This window comes from Aplidium turbinatum, chromosome 17 (assembly GCF_918807975.1).
Source record: "Aplidium turbinatum chromosome 17, kaAplTurb1.1, whole genome shotgun sequence".
NCBI lineage: Eukaryota > Metazoa > Chordata > Ascidiacea > Aplousobranchia > Polyclinidae > Aplidium > Aplidium turbinatum.
The window spans coordinates 18,456,462-18,469,815 of NC_137488.1; the positions used below are offsets into that span (position 1 = coordinate 18,456,462).

At 38.0% G+C, this 13,354-nt stretch overlaps 1 protein-coding gene across 1 annotated transcript in view; it reads right to left on the reverse strand.

The window, feature by feature from the left end:
- Positions 1–4,910: 4,910 nt before the first annotated feature.
- LOC145786434 (uncharacterized) overlaps positions 4,911–13,354 on the reverse strand; it is a 31,014-nt gene continuing 22,570 nt past the window's right edge. Inside the window, exons 23-26 of the mRNA XM_082598088.1 lie at positions 12,198–12,335; positions 11,473–11,609; positions 10,555–10,690; positions 4,911–8,122 (exon numbers count right to left, since the gene is read on the reverse strand). Coding sequence (XP_082454214.1) covers positions 7,628–8,122; positions 10,555–10,690; positions 11,473–11,609; positions 12,198–12,335 — 906 coding nt within the window. The 3' untranslated portion in view covers positions 4,911–7,627. The remainder of the gene's footprint in view (positions 8,123–10,554; positions 10,691–11,472; positions 11,610–12,197; positions 12,336–13,354) is intronic.

Below are 13,354 nucleotides of genomic sequence, written 5' to 3' on the forward strand. Positions count from 1 at the left end.
TCCTGCTCTACAACAAACACAATAAAAAAACTTTTCCCACTCTTTTCTGTCTGTCACAACCTAGGTTCACCTACCAAACAAGAATTAGTAAATCTGTCTGTTTTACATCGATTCACAACCTGCATACGTTGAATCAATGTAAGCAAGAGCTGATTTGTAAATTGAGGAGAGTTTCTTGGCAGAAAACAAATGAAAACAAACCGCTTCGTCATTTGTTCAAAACGTGTTAAAAATATTTAATAATTGTCTTTTCTTCGGTTTCAAAGAAGAAGAAAAATTGTCCCAGCAATGAAACGCGTTTTAACTTCGCCATTTTTGCATTGATTCAACGTCTGCAGTCCGATTTTGCTGCCTGTGGTGATACTGATATTAATGAATTTTCATTGGGATTGAATGAAACTAAAATATTTTTGGAAATTTCAAAATAAAAATTAAGCTTTTTTCTCAGTCTATATACGAGCAGCAGCGATTTTAGTCTAACTGTGGTATTACGTTTAATTTTAATAACTTTGGTTTTACGTTTCACATTTTTACGTTGAGTGAACGTCTATAATTGTCTAATGTTTGCACGAAACGTATCTTTACTTGGCAAACATGCCACATATGCATAAAGCTAAAGCTTTAACTAGCCAGCAATATTTGCTCAATTTACTCTGAGAGAAAGCGATTTTTCAAGACAACAACAAACACAACCACTCAGTACAAAGCTAATATTTGCCTCCGTTCAACGCTATCCATACGTTAAACCAACATAAGTCGACGTTTGCTGTTATGACAAATTGGAACTCAACGAAAGCTCTCTGTAATTGATTCCTCGCGTGCGATGATCAACTGAGTCTATGTGAGGTCACAATAATAACCCGGTGTAAGTCGAAAACATTGTTTTTGTCATAACAACAAGCTGATGACAATTGCTTGACATAAATCGCTTTTAATCGTTCAGCTCAGAAGCATCTGATTAAAAAGACAATTTTTCTGAATGCGGAATCAATGACATAGTAAGTGACTAGACATTAATAATTAAGTTTCAACACTGAACAAAGCTGAAAAACCAGTTGCCACGTTGTGTTACAGGAATTATATTCTTGCCGCACAATAGCAAAGAAGTAGTATTCCAGTTTCTACATTTATTTTTCCATAAACGTTCGTCTCAACGCTTTAAGTCAGCTACTCCTTTACACACAGCTCAAATCAAATATTTTTCAAAATACCAAATCAGCAAGAAACCTTTCTTCCAACTTTAAAATATTACTCAATTTGTTCCGGCTCTAATAAGTCCACTTCATGTGATGGGTGTTGCCTTTCCACTTTGTCATTGGTTTTACACTTATCTGTGATGAAGATGGTGGATTTAAATTATCGTTTATTGATACATATTATCGTCTGCTCTGCTGTTTGCATTTGATCAAAATATCGGATACAAATTTCTCGAGAATCACCTAGATTCCTAGAAAGAAACTCTGCTAAGCTTTGTCTGAAAAGTTAAACTTTGCATGTTAGAAGTGAATAAAATCAGCCAAGTTCGGAAACTTGTGTAATTCATTAATAAAGGTTTCACCACCGCAAATGTGGCTTCTTCAGTGCTTTGCGTACCGGTTCTGACTTCGATGTAGGCCTAGCTTTCATATCCCAACATGTTAACATCAGTGAAGTGAATCCTTAATTCTTGATCAACGAACAACCCAGACAGCAAATGACGGATTTTGCTGCCTGAAAAAGCCTTTCAAATATGTGCAGTCTGATGGTCGGTTTATCTTTTTCTTCAACTGTGCTAAGTGAACTGCATCCAGCCTACAACTCAACCAGTAACATCAGCCGTTATTCACATTGATTCAACGTCTGCAGACGTTTAATTAATGCAAAGCAGCAGAAAACGCAACGTGAAAGTCGTTACGGTCAGGCAAGTTGGGAGGTAAACTTGTGTTGCTGCTAAATTTGTTCTTGTTTTGACAAAAAGAAGAACAAATGTCAAGACAATGTCTGGTTCTTGTTAAACAGCAGTTGACTCTTCAATAGTTACAATTCCACTTGTGACGGCATAAGTGCTGACAGACAATTAGAAAAGCCTGTCAAGTGCTATCTGGTTTAGCTGAAGACAGTTTTTCTTTCTGAAAGATTTGTAAGCTTAGTTTGTAGTTGCAGAGATAATGGAACTAATTTAGGCTTCTTACGTAGATTCAACATTTAGAAACGATGAACTGATGCAAAAAGCTACCAGCCTGAACTTGGGACTCCTGAAAAAAGTATTGTAGTCTGAAGGACTTTGCTCTTCTGGGCCACATCGAAATAGGCTTTTGCCTGAGGATGGGTTTCTTTTATGTCCGGTTTTTCTCCATCCTATTATTATTATGATGACTGCTCATCCACATCAATATTGGAACTGACAAATGCAATCCACAACACTTTTCATTAGACTGTCATTCATTACTACATGTGTGCTTCTCTTTGTTTTTGCTTTATTTTTTACTGTTTGTTTTTTGGGTTTTGTGGCTGTGCTAACTACAGACATATAGCCTACAACATGATTTACTATTCAGGCACGTTTTAAATCTTTCAATGTTTTGCCACCTTTTCCCGTTCATTAGCGTGCAGGTAGGCCTAAATCGATTTTTGTAGTTAGTATCTTTGTTGTCCCGGATGCGTTAATGACAAAAAATAAAATGAATGAATGAATGATAAATGAAACCACAAAAACTCAACTCTAAACTTTTGCTCAAAGGCAACAATTCGAATCTACAATTTCACTGCCACCTGCTAACCCATTAGCGCATGCATGAAATCACATTCTGCTGCATTTGCAAGTAAAGTATGCAATAGTATCTGGTACTTTGCTTATTACTTGCTAAAATACATTGCAACTGAAGCGGTGTTTCGTTTCAACTGGTCACGATCCACTCAAGAAACGAAACACCACTTTTGAAACTGACCTTTTTAACCCCAAAACAGTTAGGCTACCGTACCTGTTTGCAGGTAACTTCAAGTTAAATTAATCAACAACGCTTAATAACAAGCGAAAAAAAAGCTGAAGTACTAAACGTGGCTTGCTGTTTGTTGAGCACTGATCAATCACCATCAGGACTGTTCAGAAATTAATTTGGGCCCTGTTCCAATAAAATCCTTGGGCTCCAAATCAAGACCTCAGGAAAACGCACTACATCCAGAGAATGCCCGGTGGTTACTTCTTTAAGTTCCCGGGCTTCTTGGAAAGGTAATTGCCCCCTAACACCCCCTGTCAACGCTGCTGATCACTAACAACCCCTTGAACTTCAAACTCGCCACACAACTTAGATTTAAATTAGCCTCAAACCTGGATCACTCGGCCCTGCAGCGCATTGGTTTGTACTTCCACATCTCTAGGTGGACTTCTAGCTGCTGCGGGCCACTATCGTGCTCGGGATGTTACTGTAATAACTACAACTCTGTATGGGCTGATTACTACCAACAGTGCCGCTACAGATTCATACTAAAACTTTAAAAATTCCAGCAATTTCGATTTTTTTAAATTTAAATAATGAAGAAAGTTGGGATCGCCATGAATGAACACAGCAGCATCTTTTTCTGTTTGAAATTAGTCTACTCTGTAAAAAAGATGTAGCTACAAAAGTGATGAAGCAAACACATACCACAATCCTCAACCATTCCAGACCTGCAATATGCAGGTTATCACATTTTCGTTTTTCAACTGTTGACTACTTTGCACTGGCGATAATTGAAACCACAATACGTTACCAAACTGACAAAAACTGTATTTATGCATCGTTTCAACCTCTTTAGACGTTTTAAATCGTTTTTGCTTTTCATGTTCTCAACAAGGTTTTTGGAATGTTTTGACTGCACTGCGCTATTTGTTGAACTGAGGTAACACAAAACGGCATTATCAACTCATAAACCATGCAGGAGACCAATTGTTTTTATATTGATAAAACGTCTTCATCTTCGTCAACATTTGGTGACGTCGATGTCTGACCGTCAGCAGACGTCGACTTTACCTTAACAAGGACTAATTGGTTGTCTGGAATATCTACTGTCAGATATCTCGCAGCAGTAAATGCACCTAAGGACTAAGTGGTTTGAAATACAGCCGCTTTAGTTAATGATTTATCTCTAAATACACATCTTGAGTGGTACAGTATACAAGATATTGCTATGCCTAATAAAACAGTCATTCTTAAAAATCTAATGCTCACTAGGTAGAAATATCGACTAAAATAATTCATCAATTTATTCCAAGTAAACATGATTTTATTTGAAGCTTACTAATATTGGCCATGGCTAGGACCTGACTTGTCACATTCAGCAGACTTTACCAGATTCTGCCAACTTTTGGTAACTGTCTTAACCTTCAATAACAATCTAATTGAACGTTCTTTAGCTTTCCCTTTCTCATTTAATAATAATTATGCTTTTATTTGCGCCCATTGCGACAACACTGCGCGACGTTCGAAAGGACGTGGGTTCGACACCACTCCGGAGCACGCGGCTGCGTCTCGGCAAAGACACTTAATGGCAAGCCAAACTAAATCATGCTTTTATTTGCGCCCATTGCGATAACATACAGTACACTTGCAAGGCGTCATCATAGATGCGATACAACAGACGACAGGAAGCAGCGAAGTGACATAAGAGTCTTCGAGTCAGCTGCTCCCCTTAGTTTGGCTTGCCATTAAGTGTCTTTGCCGAGACACAGCCGCGTGCTCCGGAGTGGTGTCGAACCCACGTCCTTTCGAACGTCGCGCAGACGTTCTCACCACTCGGCTACGCAGCCGACATTTTTCTACTGCTTACCAAAGCCAACCAACAGTTTTTATATCAATATGAGTCAGAAAAAAGTAAAAAGAAATATTAGGAAATTTAGACGTTAGCAGCAACGGTAATCTAAATCTGCAAAATGTGACAAATCAGGCCGCATATCCAAAGAGCCATGTATTGGCATAAAATAATGTGAAAAGGCTGCTGGGTGTTAAACGCAAAACTGGTCGCCTACCTTGAAAAGTTAAATTAAACTAAAAAGTTTGATTTGACTATGATGTTGATCATTGTTGGTCAGTAATGTACGCTGTCTCATTGTTGCGTAGGAACAATATACATTGTTGCATATACACTGTACAATAATCGATTTCGGCAAATCGCACAACAAACAACAGCAACTCATATTCAATGATTATGTCACGTTGACAGCATTATAACATTTTATAATTGACGAAAAAAATTGCACATGGATTATAACGTAAAGAATAATACATATTATATAAGTTGAAAGCGTAATCAGACGCTGTTGCAAAAATGCCAGATTTATTGCAATAATAAAGCTAAAAAACTAACTACAGTGTTTTTGTCAAAAATTTTGAAACCACTGAAACTGCAAAAACATTGAGATATCACTTAAAACAAAACCATTAAAGTAATTACAGCTAAGTGCGTGTGAGCAAATGACAATATCTCCTTCAAACAGTGAAATTAATTTTCTCATTCATAACAATTCACAGACATTTACAGTAAAGTAAGCAAGATGTTTTATTCAAAAAAGATTCTTGTTAAAGCTACTACATAAAACTCATAAGTTCTCTTTGAGCTCAGCATCAGCCGATTTTTGAAAGTTACAATAAATATTTGAGCCTGCTTCATAGCATAAACAACATAATTTTGAAGACATTTTTACGATTTTTAATTGCCTTAACGACAAAAAAATGGCTAAGCCTCAAGTGCAATAGTCCCAACAAATTTGTTTTGACAAACAAAGGAGCGTGCAGTGGCGGATCCAGGGGGAGGGAGATTGGGCGATCGCCCCCTAAACCATAAAAAAAGTAACTGTTTTCATGGTGTTTTTGCAAGGTTGGATTTATGTAAACACATGTTTTCCTGAAATCACTCTTTCTGAAACTATTTGTTAGATCCACTCCTGGGAGCGTTGCATTTAAATCGGTAGAAAACCATCAATGGAATCTACAGTATTTCATGTGGTTTAAAAATACGAGATAAATAACTTCTGCACAATAAAAGTCTGCCTTGTGTTACGACAAATAGCGTCACAAATGCTCTAAAAAATAATAAGTCAACGAAAGCGAAATAATCCTTTTCACAAAATTATAACAAAATTCTTTTTAATAAAATACTAATTGGTATATACGACATACAATAGAGAATCCACGTGGGAACATTTGAGTACATGATTCCAGAATATTGAGAACAATTAATTTTTCTGAGCCAAATAAAAATGAATTGTCAAAATGTTATGTGGTAGCACAATCTCAAATTTTTTAACTTATGACATTACTCTTTAGGCCATCTTTGTCTTTATTTTATTTTCAACTTGAAAAAGAATTGTCGTGCTTCAAATATAGTTCAGACCTCGCCGTGGTTCAGACCCAGCATGACGTACTAGTGCGTGGCAAGCCAACGAGAATTCTTTCTTAATCGCAAAAACTATGAAAATTAAACCATGATTGAGATGACACAATACGTTGCAGCAGGCGCGAAGTTTTTTTCGGGGGGGGGGCCAGAAAATTTGAAAATCAATTAAAAAGAAAGAAAAGGCTAAACAGATATGAACAATGATACTACGACATATACGATATGCTATAAAATAGACATTAGAAGAACCATTTTCATCAATTGTGATGCCGAGGGACTAATATCAGCTGTTTAGAAGCTTATCAAACCATTTGATGCGGAAACATACAATTTCTACAATTTTTCACAAAATTTCGGGGGGGGCCCGGGCCCCTGGGCCCTCCCCATAAATCCGCGCCTGCGTTGCAGTCACATTTAAAACGAAGAGCTGATTGCGAAAAATACTTGATTTCAATTCGAATAATATAGTCAGAGCGCTGTAAGTATTGTACAGCCAACATTGAACACCTTGTTATGATATCGTCCGCCCCGTTAGCTCAGTGGATCACGCGGCGCTGGTTCGACTCTCAGGGCGCTGGTTCGACTCTCAGGGTGTGCACTTGATCACGCGGCGCTGGTTCGACTCTCAGGGTGTGCACTTGAGCAATGCATTTCAGGACTGCTCTCCATTCAACAGCACTTAGTGAATGGAATAATTCCCCGACAACAACACTTCAACAATCGGAAAACTTTACACTGTCAATCTCAGTAATCGGCCCTGCGTCAGAGCCTCTACATTCTATAAGTATGCGAAACTACCAGGAATAACCAATCGAGGCTTTGTCAATCCGAGGATAAAGATTCAAAAACCAACCATCTGTACCTGGAAATAGCTTTGTCTCTGAAGACAATTTTTCTGGTGTAAAGTAAATATCTTACCAAGTGGGTTTTAGGTTCGTTGAAAATATTTCTTAAAGTGCTTTGATTTTGTTTTGAAACCAATTTTTTGTAATCCGCTCTTCATTTCCAGTCAATAGCGAATGTAGGTAGCACTTGGTCACGTGACGTATCATCGTATATCAGTAAAAAGCAATATCACAATGTTGGTGATTTGTGAATTGTTTGAGGTTAAGCATACCGAGAAATCAATTAATCATTATTTCAGGCAAAACACCCATCAATGGCCTCTTCAGATGTTTATGTGTCTTTTCTGAATTAAAAACTTTCTTGACCAGGTTACAAGGTTCTAAATGCAAAAAAAAAAATCAAAAACAAAAATAAAACATCAAAAAACCTTTCAAAACTCGCTAGTCTCGTGGGTCACAGACTTTTGCCCTATAAGAGATTTGTGAGAAGCAGTGTTGCCATTTCCATCAGGCCCGTCGAGTACAACAACATCGGGAACTTCATCATCACTCTTTTCTTCTTGTGAACACGATAAGTTGTCATTTTTGACAACAACTTCCTTCAAGTCTTCTACAGATTGGTCTAGTTTAGTATCTTTAGAGTTTGTAATATTATTTTTTAAAGTTTTGTCTGAAAAAGTTTGATCTTCACCATCTTTGTCATCATCTTCTTCGTCTTCTTCTTCCTCTTCCTCTTCTTCTTCTTCTTCTTCATCTTCTTCTTCTTCATCTTCTTCATCTTCATCTTCTTCCTCTTCTTCTTCATCTTCTTCTTCCTCGTCAGTGTCGTCATACTCATCATCGTCATCGTTCTCCACAAGATTTCGATAAATCTCTGACGTCATTAGAAATGTTTTGATGGCCAAGTAGCACTGGCAATATTGCTCCTGAAACAGTGAAGGTTTAAGCTAATGACATTTACACCAATGAGAAATTGCAACCTGTAGAAGTTTGAAGGATGTAGGCTGCAGTACAAAGTAAACATCTATTATCAATTTTCTGCACACATAGGCCACAGCAATAATTTTCGAGATTGCCAGTGTGCTATTTTTTGTATCGGTCCATGATTAGTTTGGCCTTGCCCATTGATATACTCTAAAAATGACTGACCATTTATTTTCCTGCTGTTGACAAACGAATTCTTTAGTAAAAATATGTTTGAGAACATAATTTCAATTACAAAACAGCTTGGAGAAAGGAACAATCATATTATGCAAGAAAAAGCGAAAATATTTTGACATATCAAAGTTTATGCTTTGGCTACATGACAGTAAGAAGAGTCACCAAATATGTTATTTGTGTGTTTTGATAAGACAGAACCAAGTCGTATCAATAAATATTAAACAAGCAACCTTAATTCCATTGGCGAAACTCTCTTACCAATAGCCATTGCAGGTTTGGTAGCTGGCTACATACAGTACGTTGATGTTGCTGAATTAAATAAAATTAAATAAATTATTAACAAGTAAATAAAACTGTGGTAGGGAAAGGTGGGGTTAGTTGAGTCATGTTTCAGATTTTTCCTTATAATTTTTTACCTATTGTAGATACACTTATCAAAGTCTAAGTGAAACAAAGGTAATGAATTATGCTTGCTGCTACCCATTTATCAAAATGCTATCTCCCATTTAATTGCCATTTTTATTACCTCGAACACAGAGCACCGTTTGACTCAACCAACCCCGCATGCAGGGTTAGTTGAGTCAGTGGGTGGGGTTAGTTGAGGCGCAATGGCATTCATGAGATGCATCATTTTTTGGGGCTATTGGGCACCGTCCCCATCTGGCAGACTGGCACCTTTGATCTACACCATCAATGAACGTTTATTGTATCCAGAAGTGGGGAATAACCTATACTTTGTACTATGGGCCACAGGAAATATTAAAAATACCAGGTGGGCCACATGGCTCCTCCAAATTTGCCCGTTTCCACAAACTTTCCATAAAAAAAGATTTTTTACAGCAACCAGACATAAATTTTCTTCGAATTTGCCCGACTTCATGCCATTTCCCTAAAAAAAATTTAAAAAAGGTCTCCACGGCAACCGGGCCCAAATTTCTCTCGATTTCGCCCGACTTCATGCCATTTCTCTAAAGAAAAGGTCTTCACATCGCCCAGACCCAAATTTCACTCGTATTATCGAAGGTAACACGAAATCTAATACTTTTCATGCTCCCACAGGCCACAATATATTGCTTCGCGAACGACATTTGGCCCGCGGGCCGTAAGTTCCCTACCCCTAAATTAATCACAAGTGGGACATGTAAAAACAGCAGTGTTGTCGGTGCACGCCAAATGTGCCCAACTGTTGCATTGGAAACATGTAGAACTACTACTTCCACCATAGGACAGCACGAGTTGCATCCAGTGCAGCAACAACGAATCGAGCAATTTCAAGAGTATTGATGGTGCCGATCATAGTCACCAAATCTCCTCTATCCCTAAAAACAATAGACCCAACTTGTTTCATGCCTTGTTTGTGGTTTGAGTATCCCATCTTTACTTTAGAAGCATCAGCTCCAGTTTCATTTACCTTCTTCAAATATCTACGAAACGTTTCTTTGTCCACACCAACTCTTTCTGCTGCCTTTCGTAATGACATACCATCTTGCACTAACTTCAAACCAGCTTCAAAAGTCTCCATAAGCCATTGTCCACGACCAGTTTTTTTTCATAATTTTTAAGACTTAATTTGAAAATATTTTAAAGCTAAACAGAAAAGTAATAATCAAATAATAGCTCATTTTGTCCAAGTAACTGAATTAATAATGCGCGTTTAGCAATAAAATTCAGAAGTAAGATTTCAGCAGCCTGCAACTTGAGGTAGAGTTAGTTGAGTCACTGCCTCAACTAGTCTCGCAGGTCGCAGCTATTGACTCAACCAACCCCAATCCTTCCTCATGATAATTATTGAAAGTATTATCTATACGTAAAGCTTTATCAGTTTTACACAAATGCACTGTGCATAAGATAGCTATAAACCATATGAAACTTCGACGCTATCTTCGCTTACGCCTATCATAGCTTCAGCATCCCAATCAACTTTGAGCTGAAAATATTTACTTTTTAGTCCAAAAAACGGCATTTTGCTGACTGTATAACCTGTATAATTTACACAGCTGCTAAAACAAGATGGACGCAGTTACCCATAATGCTTATTATTTCAAGCAATTAATCTTCACGAAGTCATGCTTGGTTAGTCAGAAAACAATGGTGACTCAACCAACCCACTGACTCAACTAACCCCACCTTCCCCTAGTTTGGCAGTTGGTTGAAAGCAATCTTTTAAAATCAAACAAGCTAGCTTGGAAATACTTACATAAGTCTTCACTATCATTGGTCGCATGTCCCTCAGGTCTTTCACTGCCCGGAAAATATCCAACTTCCTGACAGCACGAAATCGTTCCACCAAGTTAAAGACCGCGAAGAAAACTCCAGATTTGCCGAGTCCATCACTTTCACAAATATATGACGTTTTGATAAATCACAAAATGACAGTAGAAGGTGAAAAAAGGAAAAAGAATGAAAACCAAGAAGATGTGGGGATTTTTAAAGTTAAGGCCCCGATTGAACGAAAATTGAAGACGCCATACTTGAGTTTCACCTTTGTTTGGGATCACCGGTGGTGCATATTTATAAAAGAATAAGAATGGATAATTTTTTTTCAATAATGAAAGCGCATAGTTGAAAGAGAAAAGCAGACCTGACAAAAGGTCGAGAACTCAATGAACAAGTCACTCAAATTCTCCTTGCATTCAGTTATTGTTCGTTACGTCACTCATGTATAATTTTTAATAAAAAGTGTTCGTTTGTCGGTTTTTTGCTCAGCTGCACTAGCTCGTGTTGGGTTTTATTTGAACCAAAACTAAGTTTATTTGAGTTGTGTCGGCGAAACATACAAATCCCCAACACCAAGGACAAGTAAAAAATCATAAGATCAAATCGTCATTTAACTGGCAAGGTTTTCATCCCGTGGGAATGCAATAAAGGATTTCAGAAAAGCAGCAGTTCTTCAGATTTCAGAAAACGGTATTAGGCCTACACAATCAGTGGCGAATCCAACAAGTAGCCTAACCTTGGGAAAGGAGGGAAATTTTTACAAAATGCAATGATATGAAGGTACATTAATCCGACCTTGCAAATACATCGTAAATGCAGATAATTCTATGTGTTTTAGGGGGGCTTGATCCCCCAATTACCCCCTCCTGGATCCGCCAATGTACACAACTTGCGGTACCTGCACTGAACCAACAAGGTTGTCGGTTCCCTTTCATTCTCTCTCAGCTGTTGCATCAACGTAATAAGCTGCAAGTACTTCTCGGTCGATGATGGACCATTTTCTTCTACCTCATAAGAAATGTAGGTGACCACACCCTGCAGTGAAAAACAAACATCCTGGATTTGATTTTTTTGTCGTATCCAAGCTTACGCCTGATAGTTGATGATTTAGATTTAGTGGACGGGTAGCCAAGAAGCCCACCTCAGTGTCTACTTTTGAAAACGTTTAAAGTGACAAGCACAGTAAGCATTTTATTTGCTTATAAAATCAAACAACTCATTTCAATTACTCGGACTTTCAATAACTTTTCTGTGTTTATTTTCTATCGTTACTCATCTCATATCAAACACGTTCATTCATAACTATGACGACACAATTCCTCTATTGAAAACAACACAATGTACCAGTTTACGAAGTAAATCGTGTGAATTAGTTGGGAATAAAACATAACGCTGATATTCCTACAATTTAATAAAAATTTGATTTTAAACAACAATGCAAACAGACGATGAAACGATGCAAAAATACAAGTTTTGTTGGCTAGAAAAGTAGACTTTGGTTGCAGCTTGCAGTAGCGTAAAGTCGTTACACAGCTAGCGACATTGGTGCATTTTCTACATCTGCAGACGTTGTATTAATGTAAAAAGGACGGATGTTATTAGGTGGGTGAGTGAGGAACGTACCTTTTGTGCCAAGTTGCACCGTTCCACTTCTACTTTTCGTTCCACGTATCCATCCTTTTCTTCCACTGCTTGCAACTTTAGCTTGATATCGTCATTGGTAACTACTTGCTCAATCTCTTCTGGGATGAGTTTCACTTTCTGAAGCAATGTGTCAACAAGTAAACAGCACAGTTTACAGAGTGTCTAACGTTAGTAGCAAACGCAGAAATTCGTAACGGGAGGAGAGCATTCGAATAAATTTGAAAATTTTAGACAGAGCTTTAAGATTTTATAGCCGGCTAAATTACTGAAATATTGAAAAAAAAGTTGAAAGGTTGGAAAGAGCATGACGGTCGACGGAATGGCTTCCTTCTTGTTGTAGGACACACTCGACAAACTGTTGCAATATTGTGAGCAAAACGCTTCTATTTAAGCGCATAGAAAAAAATCCAGTAAACTCTGCAGTAGTGATGCAAGCCGCGCCGCGCCGCGCCGCGTACGCGGCCGCTTTTGACTTTTTCGCCGCGTGCCGCGCCGCGCCGCGTGGAAGGTTGAAATGACAAAGCCGCGCCGCGCCGCTTGCCGCGTAAACTTTCAAGAAATTAATTTTTCGTAAACGTAAACTTTCAAGAAATTAAACTTTCGTAAACGTAAACTTTCAACTTTTCAAGAATCAGCTATGAAACTTCAAATTTAAATTGGAAACACGGATCAGTTATTTTTCCCTTCGGAAACCCTAAGATGGAAAGCTATGCAAATGCAAATTGCAAATGGCTTGCAGTTGACAGGGTTTTAGGGCTTGCTTGTCAGGGAAGCTGTACGAATGTTTTTGGTTAGTAGCCTAGCTGATAAGCTCAGTTACCAGGCTATAGGCCTAGCGCAACTACCGCATTATTTACTATATCAGTTAGCCCAGTGAGTTCAGGCTATAAGTTTTACTCTTGTGTGTGTAGTTCATATAGCCACTGGCATTATAATTGCATTATTGCTTACAAAAAGTGTTCAAAAGTCCTGATACTGGATCCAGGAACATTCTATTTGTCTTAGTTTGTATTATGTCTTAGAACTTAGATGCATTGCTGATAAGAGAATATGATCTGGTTAGCCTGGCCAATTAGTGCACAACTGTATTGGTACTAGGTTACCAGTTATATGCCATGGATGCTTTTTCCTACAAT